The sequence below is a fragment of the Sceloporus undulatus genome, chromosome 5 (assembly GCF_019175285.1).
Source record: "Sceloporus undulatus isolate JIND9_A2432 ecotype Alabama chromosome 5, SceUnd_v1.1, whole genome shotgun sequence".
Classification (NCBI taxonomy): domain Eukaryota; kingdom Metazoa; phylum Chordata; class Lepidosauria; order Squamata; family Phrynosomatidae; genus Sceloporus; species Sceloporus undulatus.
In genome coordinates this window covers 105,211,230-105,225,573 of record NC_056526.1, presented here as the reverse complement: position 1 = coordinate 105,225,573, position 14,344 = coordinate 105,211,230, and the positions used below count along the sequence as shown (strand labels likewise).

At 42.4% G+C, this 14,344-nt stretch overlaps 1 protein-coding gene across 5 annotated transcripts in view; it reads right to left on the bottom strand.

Moving 5' to 3' along the window:
- Positions 1-14,344, bottom strand: part of PHF21B (PHD finger protein 21B) — a 229,699-nt gene that overhangs the window by 76,561 nt on the left and 138,794 nt on the right. For 3 of the 5 annotated variants that reach the window (XM_042469500.1, XM_042469501.1, XM_042469502.1), the window contains exon 3: positions 6,023-6,334. The exons of the other annotated variants lie outside the window; for them this stretch is intronic. In XM_042469500.1, coding sequence (XP_042325434.1) covers positions 6,023-6,334 — 312 coding nt within the window. The remainder of the gene's footprint in view (positions 1-6,022; positions 6,335-14,344) is intronic. 5 annotated transcript variants of the gene reach the window in all.

Sequence of the window (14,344 nt, the reverse complement as noted above, 5' to 3'; positions counted from 1 at the left end):
AGTGTTTCTACCCAGGGTTATAAAAGAAGTTGGGAGGCTGTCATTTCTTCCTGGGGATGAGATATGCTCCTAGCCCAGTCAGGTTACTTTGAAAAGTTCTTGTTTCAATCCTCTCAACTTTTGTTTGGACATTGGGTATTTTCTGAACAAGAGGTAATATATGCCTTTTTCTTGGCAGTAATAATTTGGCAACCCAGATGGGACTTGAATCCACTGGCGGCAACAATACCAGATAGACAGACTCAATCAAGGAGGCTACAGCCCTGAGCCTGCAGGACTGGAGCAGAGTGGCTGAGAATGCAACATCCCATTCACAGAGTCCTCATGAGTCAAAGCCAACTCCAAGAAAGTTAACAACAACTTCAGGGAGAACGTTTAGGAGCACATGGCACTAAAAGAAGGGTTTATCCATATGAACATGGTTTTTGTTTAGGCCCTTAGAAACTAACAACAATACTTTAAACATGGTCCAGCAGCAAATACACAGTCCATACAGTTCCAGACAAACTCTCTCTTTTTCTTTGTGTGGCTGGTAGAGGAGAAAGACTGTTCTTTGTGGACTCACAGATGTCTCACCCACCTGCAATCTGCTTAGGTCAATAACATTAAGTAACTAATTATACATTTGTTTTTAAAGCAACTGGTTGTTTCTGAATTTTTCTGTGCTTCGTTCTTTAATATACATACCAACATGGAAGCTGGTGTTTGTTTGGTTGCTTGCCAGTATGAAGACTGACCTCACTCAGGAGGCAGATGGTTTCACAAACATGCTGACCTACATCATCATCATCACCATCATCACCATTATTATTCTATTTATCTATATCCTACCTTCCTCCCAGTACAGGGACTTTATGAAAGGAGTTGAAAAGGGAGTTCAAATAAATTGCCCATCCCATGAGCCTACATTTTCACACGTGTATGCTCTCATTCCAAATGTGACAGTGCCATCATTGGAACATGGGAAAACAATGTCTTATATTCAGTACTACCTCAGTGTGTAGGTAAAGACAACAGTTTAGTTTAGGCTCTCATGCTGTAATTTGTCAAACTATGCTCAGTGGTAGTAGAATTTAACTTGGTTTGAAACATATTCTCTTTTCAGTTCTACAAACAAGCAGGAACCAGAGGAGCAATCCAAGTTGCTGAATGCTTTAAAAAAGAACACTATAAGAGACATAAACTCAGATACTTATACCAAGATGACCTGAAACTTCCAGTCTGTATAAATCATCCACACCTATACTTTGCCTACTTCCCTAAAATTTATACTACTTTTGTATGATTGGGGAGAAGTAAGGAAGTATGCAGAACAGTGGATAATGCCCCCTGCCCTCCTCCCACAGTCAACCATAAAGAATACTTCATGTTCCCAGCCTATCCGACTTGTGAACATTTAGCAAGTATTTGCCTGGGAACTTCAAAGCTGATCTACATGTGCCTTCTCTGTTGTGTTTAGATTCCTGGGGGTCTTGTACCCAATTTTTCAGGTTGTATGTGAGCATTCAAGATTGGAATAATGCACCACCAAGGCTATAAGACTAGGTTGCTAATGCCAAGCCTGTCAGACTCTTACACTCACAGTCTTTAAAAACCTTATCTAAAAATGTAGCCATTGCTTTTCTGTATTAGAAAGGGTTATTTTTAACACACCAAAATGTATAAAATCAACAAAGGACATTTCCAGAATCATCAGCCACTTTGCTGAAAAAGATCTTTCTGACACACACATTTTTGTCCGACAGTGGAATCTGTACCTTGTTATGTTAAGTCGGTGAATAAACATTTCAGTACCACAATGAAAAAGCTTCCAATCCATTCAAAGGACACTAAAAAAAAGTTAATTGGTATCTGCCGGGTTTTGTTCCAGGAGCCCCCTGCCCACCGGATACCAAATCTGTGGGTGCTTACACCCCATTATATACAATTGCATAGGAAAATTGTATTCCTTTTATAAAATGATAAAATCAAGATTTGCCTTTTGGAAATTATATTTTTTTAATATTTTCAAGCCATGGATGCTTGAATCCATGGGTAGAGGACCACCTGTATTGCCTTGCACACAGATAACTTGAACAACAATTACTTTCCTAACAATGCCTCTTCTATACTACTTCAACTTCCCACATCACTTGCTCCCTTTGGTGGCTCACCCTCATAGTTACAAACCTGAATTTTCTATAGCTGTGAATAGAGTCTTACCGATCTTTCAACTCCACTAACTCTTATGCTATCACTGTTTCTCCGAACAATATCTTTCTTCACAAAGTATTCCTCTTCATACAGCTTTCCAAGCTCCACCTAGCCATTAATAAATTCAGAGCATGCTTGTTAGCTAAAAAAGATTTCCAGAGTGGCTTGCAGATCAATAAGAAAAAAATAGTCCCAACCCTCACTCTGAAAGACATTAAGTCTCTTCTTCCCTGTTTCTCTTTGCAAACCTTGTTGTCACCAGCATCTCTTCTGCCTCTTCTTTTCCTTCCACCTTAACAGACTCTATGCCTACTCCAACAGAGGGCACACCATTCCCCATGTTTCTTATCTTCCTTTCCTGCCTTGGTCCCCTCTTTGCCATGCCATAAAATATCCCCTTTTCTGCACCTCAGTACTCCCAGATTCACTCAGGAGGACAAAATGACAAATCCCCACTGCAAGCCACTCCTGAAATCCTTGCTGAAAGCATGGCAAATACATGACATCCCACACCAACTCTGTTACCACAGTTAAGCACACAAGAACAATAACGCTAGCCCTCAAGCATTCTCTCTGAGATGAAAGGCACTCTGTACATGCTTATAGGCACAACATCTGACTTTGTTTCCAGTTAAAACACAAACAAATCAGGAAAAGGTCAATGTCACCAGTGAAAATCATTTTTATATGTGGGGAGAAACAAACCCTTAGCACCAGAGCCTGTACTCTGCCTGGCATTTCCAGACTGTAAAGATATCAGATGGTAGTGTAGAAAGAGGCATCATTTTCCTTTATGAGATCCTTGGAAAGCCATTGCTAGTCCAGGAAGACAGTGAACTGGGCAGCAAGACTTCGCAGCTACAAATATCCAAAATATAGTCCGCGAAACAAAGTCCTAAAGCTTTCCAACACACTTGCCAGAGTGAAAACAGCTGAGGGCTCCTATACTTTTAATGGTTGTGGAGAAGAGGGAATTTCAGTAGGTATTTCTTGTTACATGGTTACAGGACAAGCAAGCCCTGCTGAAATTCCCTTCTCTCTCTTTCTGTGTGTGTCTGTACACACATGCCTTAAAGCTGCCTTTTGACTTATGGCAACCTCCATTAATTTCATAGGGTTTTCTAGGCAAGGGAGACTCAAGAGGTGGTTTGCCATTGCCTTCCTCTGAAATATAACCTATAGCATCTGCTATCCGCATATCTCCCATCCAAGTACTAACCAGGACTCCCCTGCTTAGCGCCAAAATCAGAGAGGGTCTGGTGCCTTCTATACAGCCATCAAAGGTGCAGGAACCGTCCTCAGTGTGTCAGTCCTAAATGTTGACCTTTTATTTTGCCCACTCTTCAGTTTCTTTCCATCTTCCTCCACCTACACGTTACTGGAACTGCCCTTTATCTATTTTAAACTATAAACAGGCCTATGTTTTAGTCACTGTCAACAGACAGGAGTTCAGAAATGGTAAGGTTCAGAGATTCTGAAAAATCTCGGGAGATTTGGGCAAAGCCTTTGGTCAGTGCCAGCCTTTTCCTGCGGGAGAATCCAAAAACAAAGCCATCTGAGTCTGGTGGGAAAACAGTATGCAAAGAGATCTTTGCATACTGCACCCACCCTGCAGAAACAATCCAGTTTGGCACCACTTTAACTGCCATGGCTCAATGCAATGAAATCCTGGAACTTAAGAGTTGGTGGTGGTGGTTCCAGAGGAGGCTAAATCTCTCACAAAACTATAATTCCCCAGGATTCTCCATCATGGAGTCATGGCAATTAAAGTGGTCTTAAAGTGGATTATTAGTGCAGCAAAAAGAGAGTCTGTAGTGCTCTGGCACTACAACAAACTACAGTTCCCCAGGACTCCCCAGCATAGAGGCAGGTCAATGCGGATTATTAGTGCAGCTAAAAAGAGAGAGTCTGTAGTGCTCTGGTGCCACAACAAACTACAAATCCCCAGGAACCCATACCATGGAACCATGGCAGATCCCCAGGACTCCCTAGTATGGAGCTATGGCAGTTAAAGGTAATCTCAAAGCGCATTATTAGTGCATCTAAACGTGTCTGTAGTGCTCTGGCACCACAACAAACTACCATTCCCCAGGACTTCTAGCATTAGTGCAGCTAAGAGAGTCTGTAGAGGTCTGGTGCCACAACAAACTACAAATCCCCAGGACTTCTAGCATGAAGCCATGGCTGTTAAAGTAGTCTCAAAGCTGATTGTTAGTGCAGCTAAGAGAGAGTCTGTAGTGCTCTGGTGCTGCAGCAGACTACAAATCCCCAGGATGTCTAGCAATAGTGCAGCTAAGAGAGAATCTGTAGTACTCTGACGCCACAACAAACTACAAATTCCCAGGACTTCTAACATGGAGCCATGCCCGTTAAAGTGGTCTCAAAGCAGATTATTAGTGCAATTATTGTAGCCATGGCAGATCCCCAGAACTCCCTAGTATGGAGCTATGGCAATTAAAAGTGGTCTCAAGGCTGATTATTAGTGCATCTAAGCGAGTCTGTAGTGCTCTGGCGCCGCAACAAACTACAAATCCCCAGGACTTCTAGCATCAATGCAACTAAGAGAGTCTGTAGTGCTCTGGTGCCAGAGCAAACTACAAATCCCCAGGACGTCTAGCATTAGTGCAGCTAAGAGAGTCTGTAGTGCTCTGACACCACAACAAACTACAGATCCCCACAAACCCACAGGATGGAACCATAGTAATTAAAAGGGTCTCTACCTGGATTATTAGTGCAGCTAAGAGACAGCCTGTAATGGCTGTGGGGAAGGAGGAGGAGGAGGAGAAGAAGGGAGGAGGAGGAAAGAAGGAAAGGAGGAAGGAAGTAAGGAAGGAAAGAAGGAAAGAAGAAAGAAGAGGGAAGGAGGAGGAGAAGGAAAGAAGGAAGGAAGGAAGGAGGAGGAAGAGGAAAGAAGGAAGGAAGAGGAAGAGGAAGAGGAAAGAAAGAAGGAAGGAAGGAGAAGAAAGGAGAAGGTGAAGGAAGGAGGGAGGAGGAGGAAAGAAGGAAGGAAGAAGACGAAGAAGGGGGAGGAGGAAAGAGGGAAGAAAGAGAAGAAGAAGAAGATGAAGAAGAAGAAGAAGAAGGGAGGAGGAAGAGGAAGGAAGGAAGGAAGGAAGGAAGGAAGGAGAAGAAGGAAGGAGAAGGAAGGAAGGAAAGAAGGAGAAGGGAGGAGGAAGAGGAGGAAAGAAGGAAGGAAGAGAAGAAGAAGAAGGGAGGAGGAGGAGGAAGGAAGAAGAAAGGAGGAGGAAGAGGAAAGAAGAACGAAGAAGAAGGGAAGAGGAGGAGGAAAGAAGGAAAGAAAAAAGAAGGAAGAAGAAGAAGAAGGAAGGAGGAGGAAGAGGAAGAGGAAAGAAAGGAGAAAGGAGAAGGAGAAAGGAGAAGGGGAGAAAGAGAAGGTGAAGGAAGGAGGAGGAGGAAAGAAGGAAGGAAGAGAAGAAGAAGACGAAGAAGGAAGGAAGGAAAGAAGGAAGGAAGGAAGGAGGAGGAGGAAAGAAGGAAGGAAGGAAGGAAGAAGACGAAAAAGAAGGGAGGAAGAGGAAGGAAGGAAGGAAGGAGAAGAAGAAAGGAGAAGGAAGGGAGGAAGGAAGGGAGCAGGAGGAAAGAAGGAAGGAAGAAGACGAAGAAGGGAGGAGGAGGAAAGAAGGAAGGGAAGAAGACGAAGGACGAGGAGGAGGAAAGAAGGAAGGAAAGAAAAAAGAAGAAGGAAGGAAGAGGAAGAGAAGGTGAAGGAAGGACGAGGAGGAGGAGGAAAGAAGGAAGGAAGAGAAGAAGAAGACGAAGAAGAAGGAAGGAAGGAAGGAAGGAAGGGGAGATGGAGGGGGGCTCTGACCTGGGCGAGGGGGCGTCGTCGGGGCCCGGGCCCCAGCTTGGCCTGGAGGTGGAGGGCTCCGCTCGGGGGGGTCCTCTGGGCGCTGGTGCTGCCGCCTCCTCCGCCGGCCCCGTTGAGATGGGCAGTGACCATGGCCACGGGAGCCTGGGCCCGGAGCACCGAGAGGGCCAGGCTCGGGGGGCTGCTGCTGCTGCTGCTGAGGGGACCCCCTCCCACGCCTGGAGTCTTCAGAACCCGGCTGGGGCTGGAGCTGCTGCCGCCTCCTCTTCCTCTTCCTTCTGCTTCTTGGCTGCCCACCCTCAGGGCCAGCTTCTGCAAGAGAAGAAGGAGGAGGAGAGGGGCCTTCAGGGGTCTGCAGTCTTTAAGGAGAGAGCCCCCTGTCCTTGCCTTCCCTGGCCCTCGCCTTCCCGCCTTGTTCTCAGGAGCTCTGAAGAAGGGGAAGCACTGCCTCAAGCCTCGCCTCCTCCTCCTCCTCTCCTCCTCCTCCTTCTTCCTTGTCCCCTTCTTCCCCTCCTCCTCCCAGGAGCTCACATTTCTAAGAAGGTGGGGAGCTTCCTAGTGGCTCCTGTCCTCCATTGTGGGGTGCCTGGTCCTCCATAGGGGCCTGGGAGGAGAGGCACCCAGGAGCTCCCCCCCCCCAGCCTCCTTCTTTTTGGCTCCGCTTGCTTCCCAAAAGGAGAGAAAGCCTTGGCTCCTGGGAGGAGGAGCAAACCTTGAGGCCCCTCAGCAAACTATACATCCCTCTGCCCTTTGGGGACCCCTCTTCACCCTTAGCCTCCAAGCCATGGTAGTCCCATTATAGCACCAAAGCTATAGGGCTAAGAAAGAGGAACCCCCCCCAATAAAAATAGCATCTTTAAGTGTTATCTTGTCAAAATATAATAGCTATAAGAATTTTGTTGTTGAAGGAAACATTTTCCTTTGAATAATTGTTTTCCCTACTCCAGACTCACTAGAAAGAAGCAGAGGATTGGGGGGGGGGACCTACTAAAAGTTTGCTCATCCATATATTTTCCAAACGTTTATATAGTAATACTGAGAAAACTTGTCTTTGGAGATTATCACACAGGGAAAAAAGCCGAGAGTAAAAGGCATAATCCAGGCATAATTCATGGAGAAGTCCCATGAATGGCTTCTCAATAGCACAAATGAAGCGCCATTGTGAGAGTCCAAAAATTAATCACACTTCATTCGTACTATTGTGGAAGCAACTAAGGATATGGAGAGTGCATTGCAGTAAAGCAATCCATTCTGTTTACCAGGATCCATTTTGCAAGATTTCAATCTTCTTTTGAGGTATGGGGCAAAATTTTGTTTATAGTGGATCAAAACAATGTGGTGAAATAACAAATTTTATTTTGTTGTGTTTTATTTTGTGCAGGACGGAAACATGATTTCAAGGCATGCGCCGTAGTGCCAAAACAGCGCATGCATGAAACAATCAATTCCAACGTACTAACAGTTCATTCATGGATGTATGAGAAACGCAATCAGGATATCATATGGTAATGTCATAATAATCACACAATTATATCAAGTGCTATAGTGCTACTGTTGCATTAGCTTTCACAGTTATTGTTGAATTGGCCCTGGTGAGACAATCTCCTTTTTGATAGTGATTATTTTTTATCCCACATCTTCTCCACAGAAACTTTATCCTCATATCAATCCTGTGGGGTAGACAAAGTTGGGAGATAACACCTGACCCATTAAGCTTTGTGTCTGTGGCTGCATCCGCATGGGAGAAATAATCCAGTTTGATACCACTTTAACTGCCATGGCTCAATACTATAGAATTGTGGGAATGGCAGTTTGTTCTGGCACCAAAGCTCTCTGACAGAATAAATGTCTAACAAAACTACAGTTCCCAGAATTCCATAGCATTGAGCTATGACAGTTTAAATGATGTCAAACTGGATTATTTCTGCAGTGTGGATGCAGCCTGTGAGGAATTAAAACTGGTATTAGTCTGACAGATAGCCACACCATCAAACTGAGTCTTGCGCAGATACTTATTTACATACAAATTAAATATATATCTCTGACAAAATAGTAAGACCTGTTTATGCAATAGTTCTTTTTAAATGAAAGTAGAAGCTGCTCCATGGATAATAATGGGGTTAATGAAGATATGAAAGGATCACACTTAAAGCTCATATGTTTGAATTGATGTTTACTCTACTTTTTAAGATGGCTCTATACATTGTAGTCATCCATCACTGAACAAAACAGTTTACACACTGTAACTAAAGACCCACTGTAACTTTGTAAAAAGGAAAGTTACTTTTTCAAAAAGACAACTACAATGACAACTAACTGTAGTTAATGTACAAGGAACACTCAAAGCTCTGTGCAGCAGCAGAAGATCCATGCCTTATACAAGAAAGATTGTCTATATCTACATATCTCACTGAGGATCCTGGGGTTCTTTATTCTTTCTAGAACCCAGCTGGACAAATCACTGGCAAATTCAGTAAAACACTCATCAGCTCATATGATGCAGAGCTGGGCTGCATTCACAGTGAATGTGATTTTTTAAAAACATACAGTGAATAGAATGCATGGTAGGAAATCTTGTTTGTACAGATGAGATCTTTGGGAGCCCTTGGCAAAGAAGCACATCTTTTCTAGATCTGGTGTTGGGAGAAAGAAAATGAATGGCCTGACACCTAAAAATGTTATATAACGTTCTTTTACATGATCACAAAAGTTCATTAAGCCTTGAATAATACAGCCCATACTCTTTGGTTACAGTAAACTTGGGGGAGGTATGTTCTAAACACTACCATCTACTGGTATAAAAACAGCATCACACTCCAGATTCCTAAAATTCTTCTGTATAAACACTCTCAGTGTGTACTGTTAAAGTCAAGATACAGCAAATTGTATAGGGACAGATTTTGAGAGAATAGCAGAACAGCATGCAGACACACTAGTGTCATAGAATATGTCTCAACCATTCCCTATGTACACAAAATTCTTTACTGTAAGAACTATTCAATAGTGGAATATACTGGCTTGGAATGTGTTGGATTCTGGGATGGGCCTCTTTCAGGAGTGCTGTTAGGTTTAAAAGGTTGAGAAAGTCAGTGCTAATGGCTCCTTTGTGTTTCTTTGTAGGTGACGTTATGGACAGTACCTGCTTACTCATTTTATCCACAGAATGGTAGTGACATTTAAATACTGTATATACTTGACTGTAAATTGGCCTCGTGTATAAGTCGAGGGCAGGTTTGGGGGCCAAAATTATGAATTTTGGTATAAACCATGTATACATTTAGGGTAAAACTTAGGGATATGAAGCAAAGAATGCAGAGAATGAAGGGAAGGAAAATTATGTCTAAAAATTCCACTTTTCTCCTGCCCATGCATTCAAAAAGGCTATAAACTGCACCACAGTGGAGAGAGTAGAAAGAGTTGGTGCTTCTTTTATGTTCTCCTGGGATGGACTAAGCTCTCACCTTTTGCCACTCTACTCAGAGAGGGAGGTGGTTCCTATTTTAAGGTACAGTACTTACATTGACCCATGGATAAGTCGACCCAGGTTTTTGGGGTCAATTTTTGAATAAAATTTCTAAAATATATACACTAGTTGGCATGAGCCGATCATTGAGACAATTTTAGAGTTACTTTCTCTGGAGTAAGCCTCACTGAAATCAATGTGTTCTAATTTTTAGTCAACATGAATAAGATTTCCCTGCAATTGAAAGTCAGCTGAAAATCTATGCATTAACCCGGAAGAAATTCTCATAGAACTCATTCAAACTTAATTTGAGTACAATTTAGCTACCAGTTCACCAAGCCACAGTTGGGAACATTGTAAATACTCTCCTACCAGACTGTGAATAGGGTCGGTCCAGGGATGTCACCAGGGTGGCCCAAGAAGTACTGGCCACACAAAGTGATACCTAAGGCTAGGGTAACACCATTCTTCTCCGTACATCTGCCTTTGGGCAGAAAGAGGCTGTGGCATTATTTTAAAATGTTGGAGTTCAGCAGAAAAGATGGCATGAGTGGTCTGAGGCTCAGTGGGAGGAAAAAGTGGCCTTGGGTTGTTGTTTTTTTTAATTAAAATTTTAAACTTTAATTTTTAAAATTATTTGTAAATTTTCTTAAAAACATCACATCTTACCAAATTTTCACATTGACCACAGGTAAAAACATTTAGGCTGGGCACATGATGAAATTGTAATTTAAAGGTATAATTTTAATTTTGCTAGTTCTGTATGACCCAACTTTTGCCATTACTTTCGGTGATATAGTGGGATTACAATTTATGTACAATTTATTTACATTAGTACAAAAACATTACTAAGGATTCTGTATGGTGTGAAGGAGGTCAATGGAGATGTGACACCATGGGTACCACATTAGGTGATGCAACACTAGTGACACCACTGGGCTGCTCCTGATGTCCTCATCCCACCCCCTTCTCATTCCAATGCACTTGATGACAGCAGCCATAGTAATGCCACATTCCAAAGAAGCCTTCACCAAACTTTCCTGCAGTGTTGTATGTAGGGCTATTTTAAGTTTCATAAAAAAAAGACATGATGGTTGGCCAGCCTTGTACAACTGTGCACCCTGACCTGGGGAAGTGGGGTCCATGTCTTGAGCCGTATGTGATTCTAGTTGCTGTTCCCAATGACATCATTAAGAAATGACAAAGAGGAGCCCTGGTGGCACAGTGATTAAATGCTAGTACTGTAGCCACTCACTCACTATAGCAAGGTTGTGAGTTTGATACCAGCCAGGGGCTCCAGGGTAGACTCAGCCTGGCATCCTTCTGAGGTCTCTGAAATGAGTACCCAGCTTGTTGGGGGCAATTAGTTTACACACTGTAAACCACTTAGGGAGTGCTTATGTGCACTGAAGAACAGTATAGAAATGTACATGCTATTGCTATTGCTATAACCTTTGAAACTTTGATTAATGCCTGAGATCTGGAAAGCTTACACAGGATGACAATCCTGTGGCCAATACTGCGTTTGACTTGAACATTTCCATGAAATGCAATGATCAAACATAGCAGAACATCTTTTTTAATTAGATTCTCTTGCCAGGAGAAACGGGTTTTTTTTTCTTCCTTTAATGGACTTTTTTGTTTTTGACTTTATACTCTATGGAGAGCCTGATAAAGGGGTGTTGGCAGAAACAACAAAGATTATGATATGAGAGAGAGGGAGAAATTCTTCAGACAAAAGCTACATCTGCCATGTTATATTTCTGCCAATATTAATTAAAAAGAGTATTCCCATTTTTAAAAGACAGGAAATCTCCATTTTGGGAATCAGTCAGCAGAATGTATTCTCTGATTCTTTTTTAAAACAATGACTAATAAGGACCTCTCAAGCTTGCTTTGGGCATTGTTTCTGAAAACATAATGTCGTAAAAACAAGAGCCAATAAAAAAACAAAAATTATTGGCTCTAAACACTGGAAAGCACCTCCCTGCTTCTCATTTGCAGCTAACCATCCTCACAATACACCCATTTTTGAAGCAGTGCCTTTCAATAGCAACACAACTTTCATTTTCACGGCAGGATGCCACAGGCAAACTAGAGTTTGAAATATGTATGCCAGTCACATGCAAACACACTTCAATGTGCTGGAAAAGCAGCTGCTTGTTTGTGATTTCCAGCGCTCTACATAGTGGAGTCCTGTTCATAAATTTAAAACTGTACAAAGAGCAGCCCATATATTTCTCTCCATTCATCAGAATAGCTTTGCTGCACCTTGAGTACTTTAAAAATGAAAAAAAAAACCCCACCCTTGCAGAAATAATCTTGCAATTAATGTAAAAATAAAGAGAATAATTGAGTCACAATTTGTTAAATGCTCATATTGCACAATGTACTATTGTTGTTTTTAATGTGGGGATTACAGAATGCAGGTTTCAAGAATTTGGCTCTAAGACAGGAGTGAAGAAACTTTGGCCCCAAGGGCTCCTTTAGTTCCAGGTAATCAAATCATATCAGGAATTGTGTGCCTGAAGTGAGCAGAGTTAAAGACAAGTGGGTATAGCTATTGCACATGAATCCACTGAACATCTCCTCCAGGCATACACATGTGGACCTTATATTCACATAACACATGCCACCAGAGCAGCTCCCTCTTCATTGATGCTGTGTCCAAAAAAGAGGGAGCTACTTCTTCAGGAACAGTTGTACCAAGACAGTCTGGGTTCTGAAGCAACAAAAATCTTATGGGTTGATCTTCATAAAGGGAAAAGAGAACCTCTTCTGAACAGCATTCTGCAGTCAGTGCATGTGGGGAGGCTTCATATCCCAAAGTGTTTCCCCCTCCTGTCTTAAGATTATAAGACTGTAAGGAAAACCCTTGCAAAATTCAAAAACATTTGTATGCATTCTGTGCAAATCTTATCCATGTATTCATAGTACCTTATTTTACATCTTTGGACTTTCAGATCTTTGTGGCATATATGAGCAAATATTTACTATTGTTGTAGTCGCCCTTCCTCTAAAAGTATCAGGAAACTTCAAAACAATCTTTTTTCCTTAACTCCCAAGATTTGGAGATCTTTAAACAGAAACTGGATGGCCATCTTTCAGGAGTGATTCGCCTGTATGTTAGTTTATGGCAAGGAGGTAGACTAGGCTTTTGGGTACCTTCCAACTCTATAATTCTGTCTGCCTTTCTGGTTTCATAAAAAGAGTGGGTAATTGCAGTTGATCCTGCACCTGGGACTCCTTGGGGGACACATGGATTGATAAAAATGCCACAAAAAGGAAAAACAAATCCAGAAGTGGCTGGGAGTCCACTCTTGATGTGAATCATAGAATCATAAAATCATCGAATCATAGAGTTGGAAGAGACTGCAAGGGCCATCCAGTCCAACCCCCTGCCATGCAGGAAATCTAAATCAAAGCATCCCCAACAGATGGCCCTCCAGCCTCTGTTTAAAGACCTCCAAGGAAGGAGACTCCACTACACTCCGAGGGAGTTTGTTCCACTGTCAAACAGCCCTTACTGTCAGGAAGTTCCTCCCAATGTTGAGGTGGAATCTCTTTTCCTGTAGCTTGCATTCAGCTACAGGAATTCAGCTGCAGAAAACAAGCTTGCTCCCTCCTCAATATGACATCCCTTCAAGTATTTAAACAGGGGTATCATATCACCCCTTAACCTTCTCTTCTCCAGGCTAAACATACCCAGCTCCCTAAGGCGTTCCTCATAGGGCATGGTTTCCAGACCCTTCACCATTTTGGTCGCGCTCCTTTGGACATGCTCCAGTTTCTCAATGTCCTTTTTAAATTGTAGTGCCCAGAACTGGACACAGTATTCCAGGTGGGGTCTGACCAGAGCAGAATAAAGTGGCACTATTACTTCCCTTGATCTAGACACTATACTTTTATTGATGCAGCCTAGAATCACATTGGCCTTTTTAGCTGCTGCATCACACTGTTGATTCATGTTCAACTTGTGTTCTACTTGGACTGCTCTAGAATCTTTCCTGGTATTGCTGTCAGAGTACTAACTGGGCAATAATTGGTGGGATCCTCTTTTTTCCCCTTTTTGAAGATGGGGACAACATTTGCCCTCCTCCAGTCTGCTGGCACTTCTCCTGTTCTCCAGGAGTCCCCAAAGATTATTGCCAATGAATAACATTTGATGATTTTTTTTTTTAATGTTGAAAAGTTCAGAGAGGGCCTGCAATCTATTTGCGAAAAAAGAAAATGGTCCCTGGGGTCTGGAGAGGGCAAGGACCACAAAAACAGCTTTGAGGGCCACATGAAGCCCCAGGCCTTTGCCCACCCTGCTATATATGCATCCTAAATGGTTTTATTTGCCCACATCATATTATGCATTTATTGGATCAAAGATGCCCATTCAGGAACTGTTGAATAAGATCACACCGTATATACCTTTATCATCTGACATATGTTTTATCCTCTCTGGTAGTGACTTTAAAATGCCACGAAGCTGTCAATAACCCTTCATTGTTTGGGGAAGGAGTGGAGAGACGTGGCCTGTTTAAGTGAGGTTTACAATTCACTGTCCATCACAGCCCATGTGATAATTCCAACATGCCTTGACCTGACATTTGGTTCTGTTAATCCTTCAGGAATGATATTCCCCAGGCACTAAGGTTTGTATGCATTAAAAAAAAAAACCTGCAATTCTTTTTTAGCATGAGTGTCATTCCCAGCAGTTTTTTGTTTGTTTGTTTTGTTTCCTGTGCAATGGAGTGCTATAGTCTACATAAAATATTCTGTGCAACTCAAAGAGTTCAACAGGCTCACAAAAGAGTAGTAATCATGTTTGAACGGAAGCCTACCAATTAATAATTTAGCATTTTGAGAGA